We start from the raw sequence: 25449 nt of genomic DNA, 5'->3' as shown, positions 1-25449 counted from the left end.
AGAGTGTTATCGCAGTGTTTCAAATAATAAAACCATGCAGTCGATTAGGAGTACAAACACATACAAAAATTTAGTTTCTGCCCTTGCTTTTTGTATTATCCAATAGCGGTGTTACCCTACAAAAATAAAACCAACTGCTATTTTGTTCTTAAAATTGTCAGCTAACATCTTAAACAACATATGGAAATCATAGGAATTCTGCAAAGACTGCAGGAAAGAGAAAGACAGAGAGAAAGAGAGAAACAGTAAAATTCAATCATCTCCAGTAATTTTTTAATGTAATCAATGGGTTTGCAGATGATTCATTGAAAAAAAAATGATATGTTTAATCACTAAATGATATCTATTTGTAATGATGAGGTGATTTTATTGTCAGCTAAAGGCCAGAGAAAACAGCTAAGACACATCAAACAGAAGGTGTGTAGCTACCTAGCATCTTCGGTTTCCCTGGGTTTTGGAAATACAGAAGTTTTTTAGAGATAATGAAGCTGCCAATTGGTGAGAAGACTTATTATTTACCTATTTTTGTGTTCCTGAATAATAGTAAAATACGAATGTCTGAAAACACGGACACTTGTGTACCATCATAATTTTAATGGGGTTTGGTTTAATTACAATTACTAAACCAGTGAGGTGCTCAAAATGTAAGATTCACGTCTGTGTTTTAAAACCATTTAAATGTGTTTTGGATGCCTGTGTATCAGTGGAAAGATTTCAAAGGAGTAACATTTACGGATAAGTAACAGGCTAACATGTACAAGAAAAACCACAAAGCCAAAACCACTGCCAGTGTAATTTTACTACACTGGGCATTTTCTTGGGTATAGCATCTCTCTAGCAAGATCTAATTTTTACAGAGCTCACCAAAATCCAGTTAGCAGAAGCATTTAAAAGGGAAAAAAATCTTACTGCAAGTCTTTTCCAGGCAAAAATCTCTAACTGTAACCTAAAGTGGGAAATAAATTACTCTATATGGCATCTTTCGGTTTCCCTCCTCCTTATGCCTTGCTTCATTCTTCGTTTCCTATACATCCATACTAGTTCATCTTGTGAACTCGAGTGTCTCAAAGCAGTTTTAAACCAGTGAACACAGGGAATAAATTCAGGAAGAATGAAGGAGGGGAAAAAGAAACCTCTGACCTGGTATTACCAAAAAAATAAACAAACCAAAAAAAAGACACTAAGATGAAAACAAAATAGTGCCATGGATTTACATATGGGGTTTTGATGGAAACTAGGGCTGGGTTTTAAATCAAAACTCACCATCTCAAAACCACTTCTTTTCATCCGCCTGCAGGACTTGAGGTAAGTACGTATGCGTTTTCTGGCACGCTCTTGATACTCAGGGAATTGTCGCCTGCATGAGTCAATGATAGCCTGGATCTTTTCTTTGGGCTGCTTAGAGATTGGGACCATTCGGTCCAAGTTTTCATCTACAAACAGCCTGACAAACATCTGTTGGCAAGAGGGAGACAGAGGAGATGGGTTTGGAGGGTGGCTCTCTTCTCTTCCTAGCTTCCTGTCTTGATTACTGATAGGAAGACATTTTTTCTGTCCATTGAAGAGCTTTGTAATGGGAAGCCAGAAATATTAAGCAAACAATTCTTTAAAGGGTTATTTTGGGGGGCTGATTAAAAAAAAAAAAAAGACAAGAAAAGAATAGTCTATAGGGTACAGAACTTGTGAGACAAACCAGAACAGATTGTGAAAATAGGCACTACTTAAGCTTCATTATTAACAATAAGCCGTGATTGCTAATCGTTTTATTGAACCGACTCTCACTTTTTCTTTGTTTGAACAATCGCTTGTGTTTTCATGCATAATTACATACACTGGGAAAGCAACAGAGAACAGCTGACCACCGGAATGGTCTTCTGATCAACTAGCTACAGCCCCTTCCATTCAATGGGTGAACATGCACGTACACACACCCACACACACATGCGCACATGCACACATACAGAACAAAGCTTTGTTGTCCTCACTGGGGAAGGTGGCACTCTGCCTTAAAATTCTAAATAAAACACAGTAAATCTGTCATCGGTTGGCAAGAGTTTCATGTGAATTAAAATAATAATTGAAATAAATCCTGCAAATTAAATTAATGTGCCTTTAATGTTGTGAAACTTACCCATAAATAACAATGTAAAAGGAACAATAGAGGCAAACAAGACAATGAGTGCAAGAGGACTTACATTAAAAGCTTTCAGTCGCTCAGCTTCTACCCCATCAGATTCATTAACCTTCTCAGGATCTTCCTGCTCATCATGGTCATCCTCATCCTCATCTCCTCGATTCAGAGACAGATCTTCAGCACCTCTGCCTACACTCTCATTCTTGCCAGAGTCATAGCTTGAATAGCTATGTGCCGGGGACTGAAAACAGACAAAATGAGTATGTTTGTAAAAATCTGCCATGGAAATAAAAAATGCTTTATAAATACTCAAAGAATTCCATTATTTCTTTCTATTCTTTGTTCAACATAATGTGTACATAATCCTTGTTAGGAGTGAACAATTCGCAATAATATCCATTTCAGTACTTTAAAAAAGTGACCAGCTGCGAATTCAGGAAATCGATTAACAAATTAATTAGCTATGATAATTACAGTCAACATGAGATCTTTGCCATGCAGCCTTGTTCAAGTACTACAGACAGAAGTTTCTCACAAATAGCAACTTCCTTGTGTTACCCAAGATGTAAACAAGGGGCAGTTGATTTGCACAGCTTTAAAGGATTAAAGATCACGCATTTTAAGGCAAAGAGAATTTAAGTAGGAAACATTGATATTCACCCAATCAATATGAAATATTGTTGAGAGTTGCAGTAAGTTATGCAGAATACGGAGATGATTACGGTCTAGTTTCACTTGCAAGACCCAGAACTAACTAGAGATGTGTAGGTTTGTTAATATTTTGAATTCTCTTCTGAGACTCATAGAGTAAAACCATTTTCTCTTTGTGTATCAGCACTCAGGACCTTCCCCTGAGCAGAAATTCAGCTTGCTGGATGAAACAGATGACCATCTCATTAAAGTGTGTCTACTTGCAGAACCAAGAAGTTCTCAATTACCCAGTCAATACTGTGCATGTTTCCCTGCAACATCAAGACCTTATTTACCTGTTCCCTCTGTCTACACTTCAAACTACAGACCACAAAAGGACAGCAGTAATAAAAAGTCTTCTACAAATAAACACCTCAAGATCAAAGCTTTCCCCCAGTCACACAAAAGTATCAGAGAGTACATTTACCAGAGCCACCAGAGTCACATTTAGGTAAGTCAGAGCACAGTTTTACTTCTATATTTTAATCCTCTAATATTTCTCTTTTTTCCTCTCTTGCTTCAAACCATACTGCAGTCTATTAACTTCAGAGCCCCCTGAATCAGGTGCTACACAATGAACTTCGCACACACTTTTTGTTTAGGTGGCTCCTGCCTAAACGCCACCTAAAGTCAAGAGCATAATGCCTCAATCGAAAATACTTTTCAAATACATAAAATCACATTCTGAGCTTCCTAAAACTTGCTTTATTTCAGGGTGTTTTCACCAATCACAGAATGAAGCAGTGAGGTAGGAGGGAAAGGCCAACAAAACCATTCATCTTTAAGGTACACTTCTTGCTTTATATTTTTACTCCAACTTCTTTTCTTCTTTCTCTATTTTCATTTCCATCTTATGTTGGTCCTCTGTACACCATTTTGGAGTCACTGCCATACATCTCCTTGCCCTGCCTTAACAGCATCATACTCCAAACCTTCCTTTCTTATCTAACCTCCCCAGACTACATTCTCACAGTACAAATCCCCTGGAGTTCCACTTCTTAATCCCTAACTCTCCTCCTTAGTGTCTTCACCTTCCAGACCACTCTCCATTCCCTAGACTAAGTAGACAGAATTAAAAAAATCATCCAAAGAAAACAGAAGAGACAGCCTCTGGATACAAACACCTTCAACAAGGAGCAAGCTCAGCATCACCTCTTCTCTTCCCACAGCCTATGACTGCACACTTGTAAGGCAAGGAATCATCCAGGGTTCATGATGACAGACATGAGATGGCATAGGAAGATAAGACCTGGGAGAGCCACAAAAGTTCCTTTTCTTGACACACTATTTTTTTTTTCTGGGAATATGATGAATATCTACATTGCTGCCCATTAAGGCAGCTCTTCCTTGCAGGAGGTGTTGACTTCATTGAATTATGAAGCTCCAGAATATCATGGTTCTATCTGGATAGGAGATGATGGCTATGATTTATCATATATAAGCAACAATATTTAACCTGGCTGATGGCTACCAGAAGGGCAACAGCTGCAGCATGGTAGTTTGTTATGAAGGAGTAAGACAAGTGATTTTCCTTGATCCTGAAGAGATTCCAAGAAGAAAAAATTTTAAAAGGAAGTTACAATTAATTAATTGTTACAATTATTGTAATTGCGTCCATGTGCTATGCAGTAGAAGATCTGCCCTAGGCAGCAAGACTCATTCTTCTGTACTTCTTTCTTTCAGCTCGTACCACAGCTACGCAGCACGCAGAAGGCTTCTAGATCACCAAAAAGCCTTTTCATGTGCTAGGAGCCATATAAAGCTGTGGAAGCTACTGCCCTGAAGAACCCTGCTGCCTGAAACCCATGTTCTGCAAACACTTGATTCCGCATGAGTCATTTCATCGGACTAAATCCAATTGGTCTACTCACGTGCATAAAGTTAAACAGATGCAAAACTGATTTCAGTATGTACATATGTTTGGGCTGGATGCCAAGATCATAAATTATGTACCAGGACTGAGATTCGCTTTTGTAAAGGAAAGAAATTCAGGCCAAAATGGATTAGCTGTATCTCCCAAAAATGCAACAGTATTTTTTTTTAAAGAAAGTATTGCATAGAGAGCCTTGTCCAACGTCCTCTCCAAAATACTGATTTCAAGAGCAACTTTAGCATCTTAAAGGAAGCATGGAGAATAACGTACTCTGAGAAAGTTCCATGGCAGGAATCTGTGTTTATTCCTCATGGATTTGAAGCATTAGTCCAGTACCAGGGAAGAAAAGTGACCTTTTTTCCTAGCTATTGCTTTGGCAATCTGAGGGAAGAGGTTACAAAAGCTCTGTTAAGAATAAAATTTCTACCTTTTCGTATTTCTACACAGATGAATATTAAGCCAGAGAAGGACCAGACGGTTTCTCTCACTTGTGTTGACTCTGCAGTTGTGCAAAAGCTGATAAGCATTTTCTTTTGGTACTCTATTAAGCAGCTGCAGTGCTAAACAAATATGGAGTAGGCCAGCAGAGGACAACTTTTATGTAGTACACGTTCCCTAATTTTAGGTCTTGCACTGTCCTTTCAAAAGGCTGCTCCCACCTTTACCAGTCGAACCTGCTCATGCAGATTCCTGTACGCCCCTCAACACGTACATTTTTATGCAACTAGATTGGAGACATGAGCCTGTTAAAATGTTTTGGGTTTACTGTTTTTTAAGACCAGAATCAGTTCTTGGCTCCAGTTCACCACCTGAAAGCACAAACCTTCATGCTGACACGAGAGTGTGAGCATGGAAGGGATAGAGGGAGCATTCACATCTCTGTTGACAGCAATGCAAGATTAAAGCAATCATGGAGTGGACGCATCAGTAGACACAAGGTGTTTCACAGGTGAGACCCTTGTGCTTAACAAATGTGGGCTGGAAAAGAAAGTGACAGCAATTAGTAAAATGAGAAATTATTCAAGGAGAACAAATGAGGCCAAGGCTAAGGCCAAGAATATTGTGTCCCCCAAACATTTAGGTGATTATAAAGTTGCCTTAAAACCACTGAGATGTTGATAGATATATTCTGGCTGCTTTGTCCTTGCCCTTTTCTGAAGGTTCTGAGTTCATTCGTTTAATCTCTTCCTTGTGATAGTAAGTATAGTAGCTTTACAAAAATGAAAAGACTCTTGCCTAACAACCTGCTTTCAGGAGCTTGTGACATGAAATATCAACATCTTTCCAAGACATTACAAATCAGCAAGTAGTTCAGCATCAAATCATACAAGAAAAGACCTGGGAGGACATCACAGTCATCTAGCTCATCTTGCTGCCACAGAACAAGGTCAGAAGGTCATTCTTGACCACTGCTTGTCTTCTCTGTCAAGACTTCCAGCGATGACATGCATCCCCAGACAATTTGCATCAGTGTTCCACTGCCTTCAGCATTAGTAAAATATTCTTAACATCCACCTGACTTTCACAAACAGTACCAAGCATGTTTCTTTTTCACCTGTCTACCACATATCATGACGGAGGATAGGTGTACCTGGAGAAAACAGCATTCTCTTCCCTCTTTACAGTAATCTTTCAGACATTTGAAGATTGTAATCATGTGCCCTCCCCTCAGTCTTCTCTTTTGGATAAATTTATCCATGCTATGAAAATTGTGTTCTCCAGATTTTTAATTGTACTGGTCTGCTCTGGATGTTCTTTATTTGTCTGAAACCTTCCCAAAGAGCAACTCCCCAAACTCCAAAGTGTATTCCATTTGAGATCTTTCTATAGAAAATACATTCATTTATTGCTTGACTGATTTCTAATATGCTTACAGCAGAAAAAGCTTATCACTTTATTCACAAGGTAAAAGAATACCTCCCACATGGAGAAGACAGTAATGCAGAAACCCCACAGCTGCCAGCAGAAATCGTGCTGTTATTTTGGGAGAAATAAAGCAAAAGTAATCCAGAACATTAATAAATATAAAGTCTACCACAGTGCCCGCTAGACTCAGACACTGGTGTATGGCCATCAGACATGGTTTAGGGGATGATGTCACATGAACTCATCACAGGAGGCTTCTCTCAGGAACTGACAGCAAAGTCTCTTGGCTATCTCAGCGAGCGTACAAAGAGGACTTGATACTGGACCAAAAGTCATCCAGTGACAGAAAGTTAATTACTGCAGCTGGTTATATGTAATGGCCAAAAATTGGAAAAACCATGGCTCTGGGATTTTTAAACGCCAAAATGGAAGAAAAGACCCCACCTTTTCAGCGGAAGAAAAAGCCTCTAAAGGAAGCGTAGCAGATTTTTTTTTGTTAAACAAAGCTTCATTTTTCACATTTTCACGTGACATTTTAGCTTTACATTTGATTGGACAGTTTTACATTTAGTTGGACAGTGTGTAATTCTTTGAGTTGTTACATTAAACACTCATAAACCACAGCACTCTCGTGAGCTGAAGAGATTCTGGCAGGACAGTAGCACAGGTGTCCATACTGCATGGAAGGGAAAGGAGTTGTGAGGCAGGCAGAGATGAAAACACTCCACAGGCTCTACATGATGCTCTCCTAGAAATCTGCCTCCACATTTATATTTACTAAATAAAATTTTTAATGAGTAAATAAAACCAGAGCATTTTATTTAGGACAGAGCTCTGCTCATCCCCTCGCTTGTACCTCCAACCTTTCCTTCCTTCTCTTTCTACATCTCAGTCTTTGCTTTTCCCCTTGTACCACTGAATACACAAAAATCGACAATTTCATCAATTACTCTTGAAAATCAGGCGTGCTTTCCCCATCTTTTCCCATGAGCTAATCTGTAGACATTTTTATGATACAGAAAAGCACTAGAATATTCTGATGACACCAGCTTCAATTGCTTTGAAGACTTTTTTTCTCCAGAATTGTCAATTAAATTAGAACTGGATTTTAATTTTTTATTTTATATTTACATTTTTAACTGATTCTACATATGAGATGGGTTTTAAAAATAGTGTCACACATTGTTTTTCAGCGAGCTGACTGTGAGTAAGAAGCAGGCATTTTATTTGACATATAAACAAAATAAACAGGTTAAGGGAAAATTTATGTCCTATATCTTCCCCTTAATATTACATTTGAAATGAGTACTGGATTCTTAGAGTTCCTGTGCAAACTGTGAGACTTCTTCCATATTGCACGGGACTTGCCCACAGGAGGTAGCGCTTTTTTGGTTGGTTGGTTTTTTTACATTAAATCTATAACACATGTAATATAAATACCACATCAGAAAACATAAAATATGTTTGGCACATACATGCTCTTTCGGTATTAAAAGATATGAAACTATTGATGCAAACATTCCTATTTTTTTCCCCTCAATTCAAACTACAAAGCAGACGGCGTGTCTGGGAAACTAAGGTCCAGCTATTATCCTAAGCAATCCTCTTTCAGTTCTTGCAGGCAGAAGTCTAGCACTCTATTTTTTTTCATTAATAACCCATTTCTTTCACAATCCCTCTTAAATCCTATGCCCTTCTCTTCCAGATTTTACTGTTATTATCCTTTGTACACGGCCCCTTAAACCTTCATACTGCCCTGTCTGTGGAACTTTACTGCCTATCACTTATTTCTCATTACAGAAAAGACTGTGAAGTATCAAATACAATTCCAGCACCTCACCATTTATTTCAAGATCCAATTAACCTCATTTTCACAAACTTGTAACACATTTGCTCATCTTACTTGTTTCTTTGCATCTGACTATGTCCAGTTTGCTCTCCTTGTTACACCACAAATGGCCTTTCCAGCTCCTTCAAAAATTTCACTCTTGATAATGGGAAGGCATCATTGTGTATAATTCTGCTATTTGGAGCATGAGGATAACAAGACTTTTAGCGGAAGAAGGGAGAGCCAAAAGTAGGTTTTCCCAGGTTTGACTGTATAAAAGCGTTACCTAATGTGTAAAGAACTGTGGAGTAGATTGCATAAGACATTTTTCCACAAAACTTGTATTACACTGAAATATTAAAAGATCTATTTGCTCTGCGTTAACAGCATGAGCTCCAGAAAGAAAACTGTTCAGTTATTTACAACACGAATTATGAAATAAAAAGATTTTCCCCCGAATTATCTTTTACATGGTCTTTTCAGCAGAGTCAGTCACTGAGAGAACAGTGACTGTTCTCAGACTACCTACTAGTTCTTTCTTGGTAATCAACCACTCTATATCCTATTATCTGTTTGCTTATAATATTCATTTTGACAGAAGCACATTTATTAGCAATAAGTAGAGCAAACTCTAAATTACCCAGACACTTTCATTCCAGCAGGATAGACAGCAGTTTGGATCGTTGAAAGATAAGAAATAACTGAAAGACACCTTGAAACACAGATCTTCCTGTGGCATATATCCTCTTCTTAGCTAAAATATAATCTACCGTAGGTCTATTCACACTGGTACTGACCAAGATTATTGAAATACATCACTGCCCTAACAGAAATAACCTCAGAAATTAAGTAGAGAGTAAAAACAGAGAGAAAACTTGGAATTCCCAGTCAAGCAAAAGAGCAAAGTATATTTAGAGGTGATAGTTTAATGAGCTTCTTTCTAATTTGTCCACAACCAATCTCTTATTACCTGATTCAGCACCTTCAGGAAGGTTTCTGCTCCTTCCTCAGCCATTCTGGAGGACGGCAATTCTTGGAGGATCAGAGCAAGCGTATCCCAACCTCCCTAGTGCACCGGTGTCGAGAGTACCAGGGCAGGGGCTATTTAACAGAGCAGCAGACTTGCCTGCTTCTCACAGCTTTTATTTTATGAAGTTGTTTTATTAATGACTTCTAGAACTCTTATCACTGATGTAGGAAGACAAGTATTTTCAACCACATACTAAAAACCCCTAGTTCTATAACTGGTCACATTGCAAAATGCGGCTGCTGTGGTTTTGGTAAAAATACTATGTCCTTTGTGGGAGTTGAAAAGCCAAAGCTAAATGGAAACAGACTCAAATAAAAGCCTGGGTTATTTTTGGCAAGGTACACCTCTATTCTGAAGTTTTAAAAGGATCTGACAAGAGTTCCTGTGAATTCGACAGAGGCTGCCACATGGGAAAGCTCCATCACAAACTTCTGGATTTCGTGAGCCAATAGAGAATTTAAACATTTTTTGTAGTACACCCAAAATCAAACCAGAAGGTCTGAATACGGATGTTTTACCTTGAAAAAGGAGTGGTCTCCTACGGGACAGCACCAGCATACTTTGCAGGTACTATCTGCAAAGCAGATGTGAAGGCAAGAGCCTGAGAGCACCCCACGTACTTCTTGTGCTTTTGTCAAAAATGCATCAATCAAAAACTTCTGTTGGAAAACTCATTTTTGGTGAAATTTGGACCTTTTTGCCAAGAACCTTTACAGTTTCCACCCAGATTCCACAGGAAATCTCCATTTGTAAGAGGTTTTTCTCTTCTTTTGTTTTATTAAATGAAATAGTGACAGCTTATATGGGGACTAGGGAAGATTTTTCTTATGAAAGTGACTTTGCTTCAGAGTCTACTGAAGTTGACATTGCAGGCAGGTAGTGAGCATTTTTGGCCATGAATTCCTTCGTCAATTGTTAGACAACTGGCTGGTAGGAGCTACACATTTTCCCAAAAAAACACTGGGCTATTGATTTCTTCTCATTCTCCTTCTATGCAGAATGAAATCTCTAATGCAGGCAACACATTTAAGAAGTAACTAAAATGGAGAAGAAAGACATATATAAACCCGAGTATGACAACGACAAGGACAATGCAAGCCTCAATTCTCTCACTTCCCTTTCCAGCCTCTCCTGCTTAAATGACAGAAGAGTAAGACATAACTGAGCACATCAGCAGGGCTACAACAAACAGTCAAGTTTCCTAGGAACTCTCCTGAGATCCTTTGAGAAACCTCAATCTGTCCTTCAAAGAGGCCACTAACTGCTAACAATGTTACCCCTCTTCTCAGAAAATATCCCAAACTGCTGCTAGCTTCCAAAACACAAGTAGTTGCTTCAGTCACAGCCTCTAAAGTCTGGCTTAAGTATGAAGTTTTTGTCAGCAAAAGCAGGAATTGAGATATAGGGGTGAAATAATTTCTTAAATAGTTGTTTAAATGTCCTAAACCTACTGTTTTATTTCTAGGATTGTAATTTCTCTTGCCGTACCTCTATGCAGAGGAATAACGTTATCATAGATACAGAAGAGCAGGGTTTCTTGTCAACGTGTCTCTACTTCAATCTTGAGAGTATTTTTGCTAGAAAACCTATGTAAAAGAATCCCTTTCCTCACTTTAGCAGAGAGGAACACAAACCAGGGAATACAAACCACATGCATTTCACTGGTTTAGTCATTGCCTCTTGTCAAACATCTACAAGGAACTAGAAAACTGCCACAGTCCTCCTCCTTTTTTTTTTCCTCCTTTGCTATTTCTTCTGTTCATGCTCCTTGGTTCAGTTTAAACCATTTTTTTCCAAGCTGTTTCCTCCTAAAATCTTTCAACTCATTATGCCTATAGTTCTTATTGCTTCATTCTCCTCCTCCATTGTTCTCTTGATTCTTGTACCATTTTCTTCACATCTTCCTCCTTAAATTTCTTTCTGCTCCCTCTTGCTATAAATTAAAACTGTGACAGCAAGAGTGATAGGAAATTGTAGGTTCAAGGGAATCTACAACTGTCAGCTACACGTAAAGCCCTTGCTAAGAGAACTACAACCACGGAGAATTAAAGACTTTGTAGCTGCCCCTTTACTCCACCACCTTCTTCTTCCTCTCATTCTTCACTATGAAAGTTTTCTGCTCCTTCAGAAGACCTTGAATATATGCCAGCCTCTTCTACCTGCAGAGCCATGTTCCCAAGGAGCAAACACATTTACATGCAAAAGAGATCAAGTTATATCAGGAAGTCAGGAGATGAGAATTTTTTTTTTTTTGACACTTTCACCCTGCTCCCCTGTCTCTGCGTATCCCAGGAAAGCTGGAGATAGAAGCTATGCACAAGGAATGCTAACTGAGGTCCAGGAACCCAGCAACTCCCTGCAAAGGCTGCCCAAAGCTACACAGCAGCTGGACTTATTAAATACACAGTTACATGCTGAGCTGGGGAACTGTATTTTCTAATAAGGAAGGAAGGAAGAGTAGCATTTTTTATCCTAACTCATATGAGTAAGAAGAACCCAGTGCACAGAACACAAGCGGGATTTAATGAGGAACTAAAAATGGTGATTGGGATGACAGAGGAAAACAGTTTAACAACAGAGATCTCTCGGTGTGCTCTTTCTGAATTTGTCGTAAGTTCTTCCCCATGCTGATTCCCTCTTCCTAATTCTTTTCTAGACGCTTCAGTGGCATTTTTGAGGTTTTCACGTTTCTCCTTTTCAGTCTGAGTATGGCAGAAGGGCAAACGTTTCGGAAGATTAAAAAAACCACTTGGTGGAAGCAGTGGAGGAGGGAACTCCAACCCACCTGTCTCCATCATTTGAGACAAATTTAGGCTTTCCCTCCTTCAGATTGTGTTGCTCAGTCACTACAATCAAATGCCAGAACAGGTGAGAGAAGACGGTCCTGTCACTCCTTCTCCTCTGATCATGAGAATCTGACCAATCATTTGTATCTTCAGAAGCACAGATTGCGAATTAACATACTGAGAGACAGACTCATGCAAAAAACCGGAGCTAATTGATGAATGACACGCATGGAACCCAAAATCACCTGTTCAGAACTGAACAGCCACTTAGGATTACCCAGGCAATAATATGATGTATCAAAGATTGATTTCTTTGGGGAAAGCTAGGAATGCAACAGGGGCTCAAAACAGATTTGTTGCACATGGAAGAGAGGAGCATGCTGCTTACAGAGAAGTACAGGGCACAACTAGAGAATGACGAACTAGCTTGTTCTTGCTTTTCTGTCTTTTCCCTCTATCTGCTTATATTAGCAACCTTTTTTTTTCTTCACTGAGCTTTCTAAAGTGTCTCTGGAGGTAAATCAGCTGGATTGTGTTAGCAACCAGCCTTGAGAGAGAGGCTAATTGCCTTAATTATGGCTTAAGGGCCAGGTGGGGAGGGTTTGGAGCATGAGATCAATCAAGAGGGGACAGGTGAAGATGGAGCTTCTGAACTGGGGGAGGCTGTTCCTGGTTTGCAATAGCTTGAGTGACAGGGGAGCAGCTGAGACATCTGTAGCTGAAGCTGATGGAACAGATTACTGATTTGTTCCCTACTTAGCTGTCACAAATAAATCTTCAGACTGAAATGCATGTAGTTTGACCCTTATTGTTTAGGGAAGGAGAAACAGAGCATTTATCATACGAGTACACCAGATGTATTGCTTGAGGTTAGCACATGACAGCAACCATAATATTGCAGGAGAACTCCTCTTAAAGACAATCTCTAGCCATTAGTCCTCCAGACCACTGCATCCTTAGGACTGATACTAAAAGAGCACCAAGAAATAGAAGCAACAAAAGAATCTTTCATTCTTAGAGCCACGCTGGCTGTGCTCCTGCTAAAGACACAGTCTGACATTGTAGAGCTGAGGGATAGAGAACAGCATTAGAAAAAGCATTAAACATGACTCCCAAAAGAAAAGGCAGCTCCTGACCAAACCATTCATGGAACCAATTCTAGCAAACCCCACTGTCGTTTTGAACAGCAAATTGCTCTTGGCTTTGAAGAGCAATGCCCCAGAAGAATCAGAGAGGTCAGAGTAGCCTCCTAAATCCCCTCCAATATCATTAAGTATCTCTGTTGGATCACAGCTTTAATCCTGAAGAAACCAGACATTCTCACTGTAATCCATAAGTTTACCTGCTCAGGATGGCACAGCACTTTCTAACTTGTACCAACATTAGTATATGTTTGGTACAAAAGTGAGCTAGAACCTTTGGATGCCCTGGTTTATAAACGAACCCTGGGATTTTACATGCAGCCAGTTGAACTCTTTGGCTTGTGAGAAGAGAATCGTCCTGTTTCCTCCAGGATATCACGGCACAGAGTAATTTCCCAGAACAGATGCTATATGGAAAGGAAACTGCACTTCAAACTTGACTCCATGCTCCAATACTCCCTGTGATTTCCTGTAGTCGCATAATCTTTGTTTACTGCAAAATATTTCTGTCACGTTAGAGGCAACCATGCAGCCATCAGGCAGTACAGAAGTTTCCAAGATGATCCAACAGACCTGGTTTGTAAAAGCTCAAATTCATTAACAACAATATTTTTCGCTTCCATTAGGAGAGATATTTCGAGTTGTAACGTGTGTTCACTTTAGCTTGCTGAATCAGTGCACCAGGCTCAGCTCTCATCACCATCCAGCAATGGAGAATTCCCCTAGCAGAGCAGAAAATACAATTTGACAAAACTCCACTTCCTCCAAAAATCACATTCAATCCACATTGTTCTAGAGGAAGAGTTCTGGGAGGAAAATGAGCTAGAAGGGGACCAGAAAAATGGAATAAATCAGACCAGGCAGTGCATTTTCTCATATTGAAATCACAGATCAATGCCTGACTACAGAGCAGTGAACTGCTATGAAAACTGCTTCGTATCTTGCTCCAACCCAAATGATTTAATCTTGCCCCCAATTTCAGGGAAAAGGGATTTGATCCTATAGTAAGTCAGCTTATCACATGAAGAGAATTAGCTGCAAAGTTATGAAAGTTGTTTCATAAAAAGCCTTGAAATAAACCAGAAGCCTATTTATCTTTTCTTTTTTCTCTTCTCTGTGCAAATAAATCAACCTCTGACCTGACACTTCTTTAGTAATGTTTCTACAATGTAGCTTTGTAATTTTTAGTCATTTTTTGATCCTAAAAAAAAAAAGCAGCACTGGACAGTCCTAATGACCACAGGCAAGTCCATGGTTTGGCCCATCTCTGAAGATCTACCGCTGACAGAAGCATCATGAGACCAAACTCAAGGCTTTGCTGCCTTGTGTTTTGCAGAGTCCGTGTTTCGCAGGCTTTAAGTAACTGAAGCTATGAAAACACTCTTTATACCTTAACTTTGGTCACCAAAAATGGTTTACCTTGGTTAGTGCTTCACTTGATCTGATCACTGAAAACTGCCCTACCCTCAATTTACCTTGAATTTTACCTCAATTTTACCTAATTCAAGGTAAGAGCGTGCAGGTTTTTTCTAGAAGGATGAAAGGCTTTAGGGTAGGATTAGTGAGGCCCATTAATTTCTGAAATTAAATGCCATCCTTTTGCTTTCCCATATCTTGGATTCTGCATTTCCACCAAAGAGAGAAGTAAACATCTCTATCGTGGGAGACAGCTGGCTGTAGCCTGAGCACAGCTCATGGAAATTTGCCCTTGCAGAGCTAATACAGGTCATCCCACGTGACACGGGAATGGGCTCTGAAGCTAACGTTTCATTTTTATCACTGCCACTTAAAACCCTCTTACATTTTCTGTCGTTAATCCATACCCTCATCAGGACCTTGAGTGCACCACCCGGCCTTATTTTTTCTGGCCACCTCTCCTGGGACCTCCACCTCTGTCCCCTTTCCAGGAACCCCACTGAAGCTAAGCCATGCCACTGGGCAAGAGGGGACCAGTAGTGTTGCCAGGCTGCTCCTGGCTTGCTGCCTGCCCTTCCTGCACTGAGCTGGGACCTGTCCACCTCCTCCCACTTGTCTGCTGGCCACTGGGCTGTTGGTGGGACCTGCTACTGCCAGCAGCCCTTCCCTGCAGGCTGTGAGGTGCTGTCTGCATCAGAGAGGGCACTGACCTTGGGTCATGACCACCCTCAGCTCCCTGATTACCTTCCCTTACGGAGAAGCCTCCCTCCTGCTGCTCTCTGACAATGCTGATGAGCAAATCTGCTCTAAGTACTGACACGCCGGTTGCAGAAATAGTTCCCTTCAGTGCTCTGCTTCCAGTCTTGCTTTTGAACTGCTACACCCAGCATCATTTCCTTCCTTGTTCTCTACTTAGAAAAACTTTCTGAACAGCTTCACCACTTGTTCTAGTCAATGAATTGTCTTTCTGAGCCATTTTTGCTGAAATGAACAATGACAAGGACAGATCACTGAACTAGCAGTGGCAATGTAAAACTCAGACTGAGAGCTGGGTTTTGAATGGGCAGCTTTCCTGACCCCTCAGCTGGCTTTTGTCTTCATATATTGTACCAGAGGCAGCAGGGGAAACTTCTAATTCTGGCACAAGTATAAGAAGAGATATTGAAACCCCTGAGATCATCTGCTGCGATAATCCTGCATGAAGAGGAGATCACCATACAGAGTGGATCCACTTTTCAAGCTTATTTTATCTCAGTAAGTAATTATGTAGCAGATCAGAACACAGTTGACTTGGATTAACTTGTAAGGCTGATTGAGAAAGAGTTCCCAACAACACAGGAGACAGGAGGTAATACCATAAAAAGCCATTTATGCCAATTAGGAGGAACAGGCAGACGAAATGGGGCCCTAAAATGGCTGCATAGCAGTGGAAATTTCATGTCAAGGAGGAAGGAAGGGGGAGGCTATTGCACACCCAGCCTATGATCCACAGAAGAAGGACTTTGCAGAGATCTGCAAGAGATGGAACACAAAGAGACGTTCAGTTTTGCCCCCAACTCTGTATATTCCTTGCTATTTAAAGTAAAAAAGCTCTTAATTTTCAATTCTTTCTTATGCTTTTCATATTACATTTCATTTAACACTTGCCCAAAAAATGATGACGTGTAAGTGCGGTGCCCAGCTGCTGCAACACCAGTAAGTAGTATACGAAGCTACTGCGAGATCTGTTGGAGTCAACGTTAGTTATATGGCCTCGGTGGCTGAAGCGTGTAAGTTTTAGAAAATGAGCTCTGGAAAAAGAATCTGTAATTCAATAGAGGTGTAAAGATGCACACCGCCAAAAGCGCCTGCTAGAAACACATGGGAAGGGCACAGTGCTATTAAGCAGGACATAAATTTAGCAATGGGGAGAGTGCGCAGCCAGGCAAGCTATAGACATCAGCACTGTGAGAATGGAATTGTACGTAAGAAGTAAGACTTAAGGAGTAAGTCAAACAACCTGATTTGATACAGGTACACAGATGTGCACTCATATTTTGTACGTAAATTGAAAACCTAGATTTGAAGTCCAGTGTTTCAGTGATTCAAACTACTAATTTTGACTTTTTTTTTCCATAATTAAGCAGAAGAAATCACACTGCTATATAGCTTCAGACAATTATTCTGACACTCGTACAGTTCTCTCAGTTCTCCTGCAGTTCTCTCAGCCTTGGCAACACACTCGTTACTTATTTCAATCAACGATTCAATCAGCAAATTAATGGCTGTATCCATTCCAACTCTGCAAGGCCAGGGACACATTCTGAGTCACATTTAAAGAAGTTCAGAGGCCAAATGCTGGTCTCCTATCCTCAGGAATATAAAAGACCCTACAGCATCAATATAAGTGGAATTAACTGCAGTTTGTGCTGAAGTACTCTGAACTTACTCAACTGTCAAGAGAGGAGCCTACACAGATGTGCAAGACACGTGAAGGGGACCCAGATGACTAAGAGAAAGGCAACTGGGCCCATTGCTACTTTAGGATGGAAAAGGAGCACTGTACAACAAATACAACACAAGGCCAGTGTGAGGGACAGATCCTTCCAGAGAGGCGTATGCTGGGAAAGACTGCAGTAGGGACCTTAACCAGGGTACCAAACGCCCACCTCTGCGCCACCAAATCCCATTCTGCTATCTCAAACCAGGAGGAACTGCCACAGCTGCTAACCCCTGCATGATGTAAATCCACTGCGCAGGAAAGCCACACGACTAAACTTAAGGAAAACACCTCACTTTAAGGCAACTAAGGTTTATTCACACAAGTAATAACGATGTAGCCCATGGGATCTCTTGTGTGTGTATGTTTTCATCACGAGGGCCAGATTTATGAAGACAATCAGTGAAATTGCCATCATGGTTCCAGCAGGGCTCAAGTTAAAACAAACAGCTTTTAAAACTTCTTGGAATTTTAGCTATGCTAGTAAAACCAGAGGAAACTTCCCAGTGGCTATTCAGTTACAGTCGACTCTGCCTCTTTACTCTAACTGAACGTCTGGAGTAACGTCTGGAGGTGAGGATCAGCGCTGTGATTAATGCTCAGGTATAGAATGCAGGAAACAAATGACTTCTCCAGCTTTCCTACAGATTCTTTGGCTTTGGGAAAGTCAATGAATTATGTCATGCCTGTATTTACTAATCAATAGGCAGTGATGGAATGTGCTTGTCTCACAGGACCGATCCAATGTTAAGCTGATTTATTTTTACTGATGTTTTCAGAATCCCAAATGTGCTATGTAAATCCAAAGAATTAAGATATAGGAATCTCTGGCAATTAACATATTGGTGAAGGTATAAATAACTTGTATCGTATAAAATTATTATGCACAGAATTACCTTATTAGAAACAGCATATCCTAGAATTTAAATTAACTGTACGAATCATAGATGTTAAATGACAAAAGTAACACTACAGCATCATATACAGTTAAAGGCTGCAACTCTTGACTAGGAAAAGATAAGAAAAGGTAGAGCAAAAGTTTTGAAGATGCTGAGACCACTGACACTGCTTACCTCACATAGGCAGAACGGTTCAAGAAGAGATAACTGAGTGTCTCACAGGTGACCAGCAGATTCACATAGCCTAATTTCTTTTTTTTTATACATATATATTTGCTGTTTGGCATATATAGGCCTAGATATAAGTTATTGTTACTGTAAACATCATTATAAAGTGAGCATTAAATACGAAGAAACATCTAAACATAAAAATGGAGAAACAGAGTAAAAGCAAAGCAGCAAACTCCCTGCCAATTTCCTATAGAACAAAAGGAAAAATAAGATAAAAAGTGATGTCCACAGAGTTTAGAGATAGTCTTAAAAACTACTTACCTCTTTACACTAATCCTGAATTGGCATAGCGAGTGCAGTAAAAATAAATACCCTGTCCTGGGTTTTATATCCCGAACCAGATGTATGCAGCACTAAGTACTAAAGACTATGAAATGCAGACGTCTAGGCCAGGTTTTTCAGCAGCTTAGGCCAGGAAACTGGCAGCCTGAAAGGCTAAAAGCCTTTTTGGCTCTTTAAGCATTCCAGACACTTCTACAGATTCATAGATGTTAAGCTCAGAAGAGAATGCCTGCCCTGTAGACCATCACCTGGTAACTATTGAACAGGAGAGAATGGTCGTCAGCATTTTCCTAAAAAACACAGTCATGCCAAATAACCTGCAGATTAATTAGAACCAACATTTATAGAACAAGTACCTTACGCAGAAATTTTTGTGTAATACTTAACTACTTTCATATGAATGGTTGGTTATAAGCATTGTAAAAATGTTTTATCTCAATTCCAACTTAAAAAAGAAAGTTTCATCTGCTGAGTCTCTTAATAAATAAAGGATGATCTACTAAGTGGCAAGAATCGGTGAGATCTGCTTTCTCTCTGACAAGGTAATTTCCTCTTTGTGTAGCAAGTTTTTCATTTCATTGGTGTTTCACCATTTCATTTCACGATTTCATTGGTGTTGTCACTTACAAAAATCCACTGTGGCTTCCAATGTTTTCAATGTTACATGAACTTGTACGATATGTGTTTCCTGAAGGCAGGGTGGACACTCAATTGCATGATTACATATAGAGGTGTATTTTAAAAGGCGTCTAATGAACCACACGGAGGTGTCAACCTCGTGAGACAGTCATCTTTAAGGCACAGCAGGCACAAGCAGCACATTCCAAAAGATACCTGTATCTCACCTCTCCATCCCTCCATCTGCCGGCTGAGCCTAGGAGGTACGAGGTGGCACACATGCCCCAGACTCATCCAACTTTAATTCCACTAAATACAGTTATTCCCTCTAAGCAACACACTGGGGGAAACAGGATTTTTTATACCCTTTATTTTAGTCAGTTTAATACAGTTTTTGACACAGGTCCAGTCCCACGGAGTTTCACCTGCAAAAGATTTTTTTAAGAGCAAATGACTAACTGTACAAAGTGAGACAAAGATAAACGCATTCAGAGAGGGGTAAAAACCCCCTTATTATCACTGATTCAGTACAAAAGGCCCATGTGTCTTTTTGAGGGTTGATATAGAGTTCATACAGAGCTCATAGTATTATGTTAAGGACTGAGAAGAGGCCATTCGTGGTAACCCCTAAGGAAACCAACTCACCTTTCCCTGTTTTCCACGCAGATTCCTTATCCATCTTAAGACCACACAGCCCAGGAGCTCTATGGCAGAAGGTACAGCAGAAATTCTAAATAGTTCTGCAAAGAATCTTCCTGATGGAGTCAGACAATTCCCAAATGTCATGGGAAACACAAGAGGAGGAAACACATTACTTCATGACCTCTACCCAAATATAACATGGAGTCAGAAGCAACATACAATATACCACCCTGATTTTAATTAAAAAGCCCATGAAAGGCAATCACACGCTCTTGTCTACTGGAGCACAAAGGTTAGTTGTATGCCATTGTGGGTGCCTCAACAAAAAGAGAGATGACCTCTTCATATGCTCCTCATTCTTCTCTATCGTTCTATCAACTTTAGGTCATGGACACTGGCTATGACCGTTTTCATCAGTGGAAAAACAGAACATAAGTGTGTGTATATATATATGTATGTGTACTGAAGGTACATGAAGAGATCAGCATGTATCATTACCCATCACATCCAGGGAGCAGCTTATGGCATATTCATGATGAGAAGAGTTAAGAAAATGCAGACTGAATAGGTGTGAAGGGACACTGAGGATGACAGTCTGTGACCAAAGCAGCTGAGAAGTGTCACCTATATAGGAAAGAGTTGTACCATGCCAAGAACCAAGCACCAGCTGCAGTATTTCACAGAAACCAAGAAGGGAGAGCTTAGTAAGAACTCTACAGATGCACATGGAATTCACGTTAAAATGGTTCATGATACGCCACACTTACATGGGTGGAATGAAAACTCACACCAGTTACAGACCCCGGCCTTTGGTTATGTATTTGTATCCTTGCTCATGTTTTCATACTCTTTCATTGGTGAAAAGTAAACATTGACTGCTACACAGCAAACACCGGTTTCCAGGATCTTTGGCTGACTGCACGAGAATACTGTTGTTCAGTAGTATTTGTAACACTCGGTGGCTTATTCGTTACCATGCATTTTGCAAAATTATTTGATCGCTGTCTTTTGACTGTGTTTAATAAACATAACACACATTTCACAGCTTTCAGTGCTTACCTACATCACCATACCCTCCATGCCTCTGTAACTAGCGTAGAGGCTGTTTTTCAATTGTTTCTTTGAAGTATTCAAAATCAGTCTCTCTTAGAGGCGAAATATAAGGCAGGATGTTTCGACGGAACATATGGCAGAAAAGACCTCAAGCAGACTGACAGCGATTACTGGAGGTTGTTCTTTTTCACTCCCTATTCTGCAGGGAATAAGATACTGCTAGAGACCATCTACAACCTAGCAAATCCCTTGTTGTCGCAGGTATCTAGGAAACCAGCGATGATTCCAGTGCCTCACTTTCTTCCTGTGGCACATTACAGCTGCAGCATTCTTGTTCCCATTAAAGCTGAAGACTATTAATCAGAACTTCACGGATGTTGTGATGCTTAGCGAGCTGAACTACCGCAGATCCTCTTGGAGTGAAGGTCTGTTAACTAAGTTGCCATTTCCAGAGTGCTGGACTCAGTAATTCAGGTGATTCCTTACAGTCCTCTCTTCTGGTAAATGATATTATTATCTACATCTACTATTTTGTTCCTAAATCCCAAAATTTCACATAAGTCTTCCTAGGAGTCTTTGGAAGCAAATGAAGAACACAGGAGATTTAACAGAAAAAGCTAAAGCAGTAAAAGGAGGATTTAAAGACTGGCAACAAAAAGAAAGATGAAAGAAAACAAAATAGTTAAATAGTTTTAAAGTTGAATTCTACTACTCCGTTCTTCCTCTATTAAACGACTGACCAATTCACTTTTTTCATGTCACCTTGCACATCCAGTTCCATGAATAAGTAAGCACCCAAAAAAAGCATTCAGCGTTCTAGTGTACCTAATTATCTCAGGCGATTGCTATTGAGAGAAAACGGAGAGCACGCCAATTTGAAGGTGTACAGAGTATCCAGCAAGACATTCGACTACTGGCATTCATTCAACAAAAAACAAGATTAGAAAGTCAGGTGTTTGTAAGACAACTAATAAAAATTATGTTTATTTTAAAATCTCAGCAATATGCTGTCATAACAGTCATTACAAAAATATTTTCTTTTTTACTTCTTTCCTCCTTTTCTTTAACAGTGGACTTGGTATATAGAAAAGAATTCAATACCAGAACACAAAATCAGGAATAACCTTTCAGGATTATCAACTTCTTGACTAACAACAGTTTTGGAGGAGTGTAAGATGTGTAGGAAGTGGCCAACTATCAAGTCATTCATCACAGTTTAGTTTTGAGGATCAGCTCTTCAACCTCTGCACCTGAAAAACAAAGAAAGAAAAGACAGTTCATCAGCTGTAAATAATATTAAGACTAAACACAATTGCAGTAGGTAGCAATTATTGCTGCCCCATTATACCTTGCTCAATTTACCATCAAATAGTATTTAATCTTCCAAGAGCAATATTTGCTCTCAGTCTTTTTCTAGTCAACGGAGGACTGCATATGTGATAACAGAAGGAGAAAAAAAGCTGCAGTGAACCATTTGATCTGGTAGGACTTCAACACAAATTCAAATTCCTTCCTAAGGAAAAAAACCAGCAAAACACAAACCCACGAGTTAGGGACTGAAAACGTTCATTCTATCAAGGCTCAGCCTTGACAATATCTGTCAGGGACAGACCCTGGTTGAAGTCAATGGGAATTTGCCTGAAAGGTACAGACTTGGTTTTCCAGGCTGTGGAGCTACAAAAAAGCTCTTGGCTCTAAAGAGGGAGGGCAGTAGTAATTTCATACACCTTACCTCACTGATTGCAGATGCACTCGATAGCTTTCTCTCTTGTCTGAGCAGATGTCCAGCCAAGTTGGACAAAGTTCTGCATCCCCTCCAGGTACAACTGCTTCTGTTTCAGTACGAGGGACCAATGACTCCGAAGGTGCGTGTGAATGAGGACAGACAGCTGGATCTGTGAGTAGTACACATGCAATCTGGAATCAACAGCACCACTGTCTGACACTTGCCCAACGTGCACTTGTTCCTTTAAAAATAACTTCTGAGAGAATGTATAAAAGGTCACATTAGAAGCTACTCTCTTCTATGACAGTTTTGCATTAGCTGGGATTTCATATGCATACGGAGCCAGATTGTATTCTTCATTACAGATACGTAAATGTGGAGCAGCAGCATCGACTTAGTCTAATTGATCTGGATTTACATCGTTGTAACGAACGCCCCGCAGGAAACCAATTTCATCTTCAAGAGCTTTCACTGAACGTGAAAACCTGCTACTAAATATACTTCCAATGGGAGGAATTAGACACAGAATGATGTTATCATAGACAAAGGACTTTGATGAATGTGACTTAGAGAATGATTCATATTTTCTGGAAAATATGGTACTGTTTTCTTCATGCACCTGTAGCTGCCTCTCTTCATAACAACATTCTAGTTATTATTTATATCTATTTATACCCATTTATTATGGGTAACCCCCAAAATCAGGAGATTCATGTCTGGAAAAAAACAATGCTTTATAAATTCAACTTCCTTTTCAGGGAAAAGACTTATTAAACCATTAAACTAATATAAACCTTTTAGTACCAAAAAGCTTTTCAGTGGCCTGTAACAATTCCTCAAAGAGCAGCAAAAAAGATGACACTTTTTTCTTCATAAAACTATACTGATTTCTCCAAAGAACTTTTGGAGCTAGAAAATCGTGATTTTCTCAGCTTCCTCATTTTCTAGTAGTTGGAGAAAGTGAAGCCAAGGTTTGATAAAATGGTAAAGCAAAATTTAAAGGACTCAGTCTTTACAATGAGACCAACCTATAAAAACCCCAAGTATGAGGCAGGAGTTACTAGGGAAAGGGAAAACAGATTGGTTTGTCTCACTTCTGTGTAGCTAAGTGGGTAGGACAAATGAGATCACGCAGTTGTGATTTCACTTGCATACACTTTTTATTCTCCTTTCATTAATATTCTCCATGCACAGGAGAAGAGAAGGGGTCTATCTCCCTCGACTGTAGTGCATCTCTCTCTCAAGGAGCTGTGAAAAAACACTGGCCTGCTACTTTTGCACAAACCTGAGATCAGCAGAGAAAGAAAAAGATGCAGATTTCAACAGAACCTTTAAGCCTGTCTTCACATGCCAAAGATGTCACACCAAAAGATGTTGTAGCCTTCTGTCACCTACACATGATGGCGGCAGGGGTGGATTTCACCCTCAGTTCACTACTTCTATCGTTTTTACTTTTGAATACCACTACAAACTCTTTCCAAGGATTTAGTGAAAAGCAGCACTGCTGGAATCCATCAGATAACAATTAAGGCACAGCTGGAAAAAGCCACTGTCCTCTCCTTGCTGCTGTGGTTGGAAGGGTGGAAGCAGGCTGGACCCTTGAGGAGCTGTGGGCTCAGTCTGTGCCGATGTCTTGCTGCTCCACAGGGTGCGTAGCCTGCTGGCTTTGCAGCCTGCCCCACTCTTGGGCTGTTGTTTGCTCAAAATCTAGTATCCACTAACTGCTGTAACATGCCCTGCCCATTCCTTTCAGCAGACTTCGCTTCCCGCCTCATGAGTTATTCATTACAGTGGCAAACAGAATTTCATGCCAAGCCTCTTTCTAGGCCTAACAATTAAGGCACAAAATAAAGCCGTCAAACACCTGGACTGCAGAATCTTAAGATATTTGCATTAACCAAACAGCAGTCATTAAAATACGGCTCTAACACTTTCTGTCTGACTAGGGAAATGAAATAAAATACAACTAGAACAAAACAAATGTAGTTTCCTCTTATGCCATAGCTACGTAGTGAGATCCAACCTCAAGCAAGGACTAAGAAGTTTGGTGGAGAGCTTAAATCAGAGTCAAAAACTCCTTTCGGAAAGCTTAACTAACTCCTAATCCATATTCATTATCTGTAACTTGGCAGCACAAACTAGAAGGCTTCTTTGTACCAAAAAAGCCAACCTGCAGAGTTTAATGGTATCCTCAGCGGAGGAGGAGACACTTCTATCTTACCCTTTCCAGCTTTCCTTCCCACTTAGCTCTAAGTTAACCACAACATATAAGCACCATGTGACAATGCTCCAATCCAGCTGAAACCTATCTATGCCACTTGAAAATAAATAGTGAATGATGATGAAAGAAGAAAAAGAAATGAGAAATGTTTTAGAGATGAAGAAAAAGGAAAACAAACAAACAAAAAAGTCTCCCATACTGTTCTTCAACATGCCAAATTCTCACAGTCTGCTTTTTACCTCTTGCTTCAAGTAGATCCACACCTGTTTCACATTTCATTAAGAAAATTTTTTTCATTAAGAAATTTTTTAATAAATTATTTCCTAAGTGACTCAATACACTACTATCGGTGTATATAAAAGTCCGTTGTAACCCCTGTGGACTCCACCGGCTTTGGAAAACGCTACATGCTCCGTTATATTCTGAGCATTTCACCAAGCAAACCTGCAGACAAAAACAGGCAGAGCGGAGCTGGACAGACAGGGACTTCACATGCCTCAGAGACAATGCCAGCGGTGATGATGTTCACTGGA

General features: G+C 40.0%; 1 protein-coding gene across 3 annotated transcripts in view; it reads right to left on the bottom strand.

Annotated features, from left to right (window-relative positions):
* The window catches only part of NOL4 (nucleolar protein 4), a 148498-nt gene that overhangs the window by 43252 nt on the left and 79797 nt on the right, over window positions 1-25449 (bottom strand). For 2 of the 3 annotated variants that reach the window (XM_010133203.1, XM_010133204.1), the window contains exon 6: window positions 2196-2375. In XM_010133203.1, coding sequence (XP_010131505.1) covers window positions 2196-2375 — 180 coding nt within the window. Of the gene's footprint in view, window positions 1-1263; window positions 1456-2195; window positions 2376-25449 lie in introns of all 3 variants that reach the window. The other variant, XM_010133202.1, reaches the window with a different exon arrangement.

The sequence above is a fragment of the Buceros rhinoceros genome, unplaced genomic scaffold (genome assembly GCF_000710305.1).
Source record: "Buceros rhinoceros silvestris isolate BGI_N320 unplaced genomic scaffold, ASM71030v1 scaffold1693, whole genome shotgun sequence".
In the NCBI taxonomy this organism is placed as follows: domain Eukaryota; kingdom Metazoa; phylum Chordata; class Aves; order Bucerotiformes; family Bucerotidae; genus Buceros; species Buceros rhinoceros.
The sequence above is the reverse complement of the archived record's forward strand: the minus strand, read 5'-3'. Positions and strand labels throughout refer to the sequence as shown.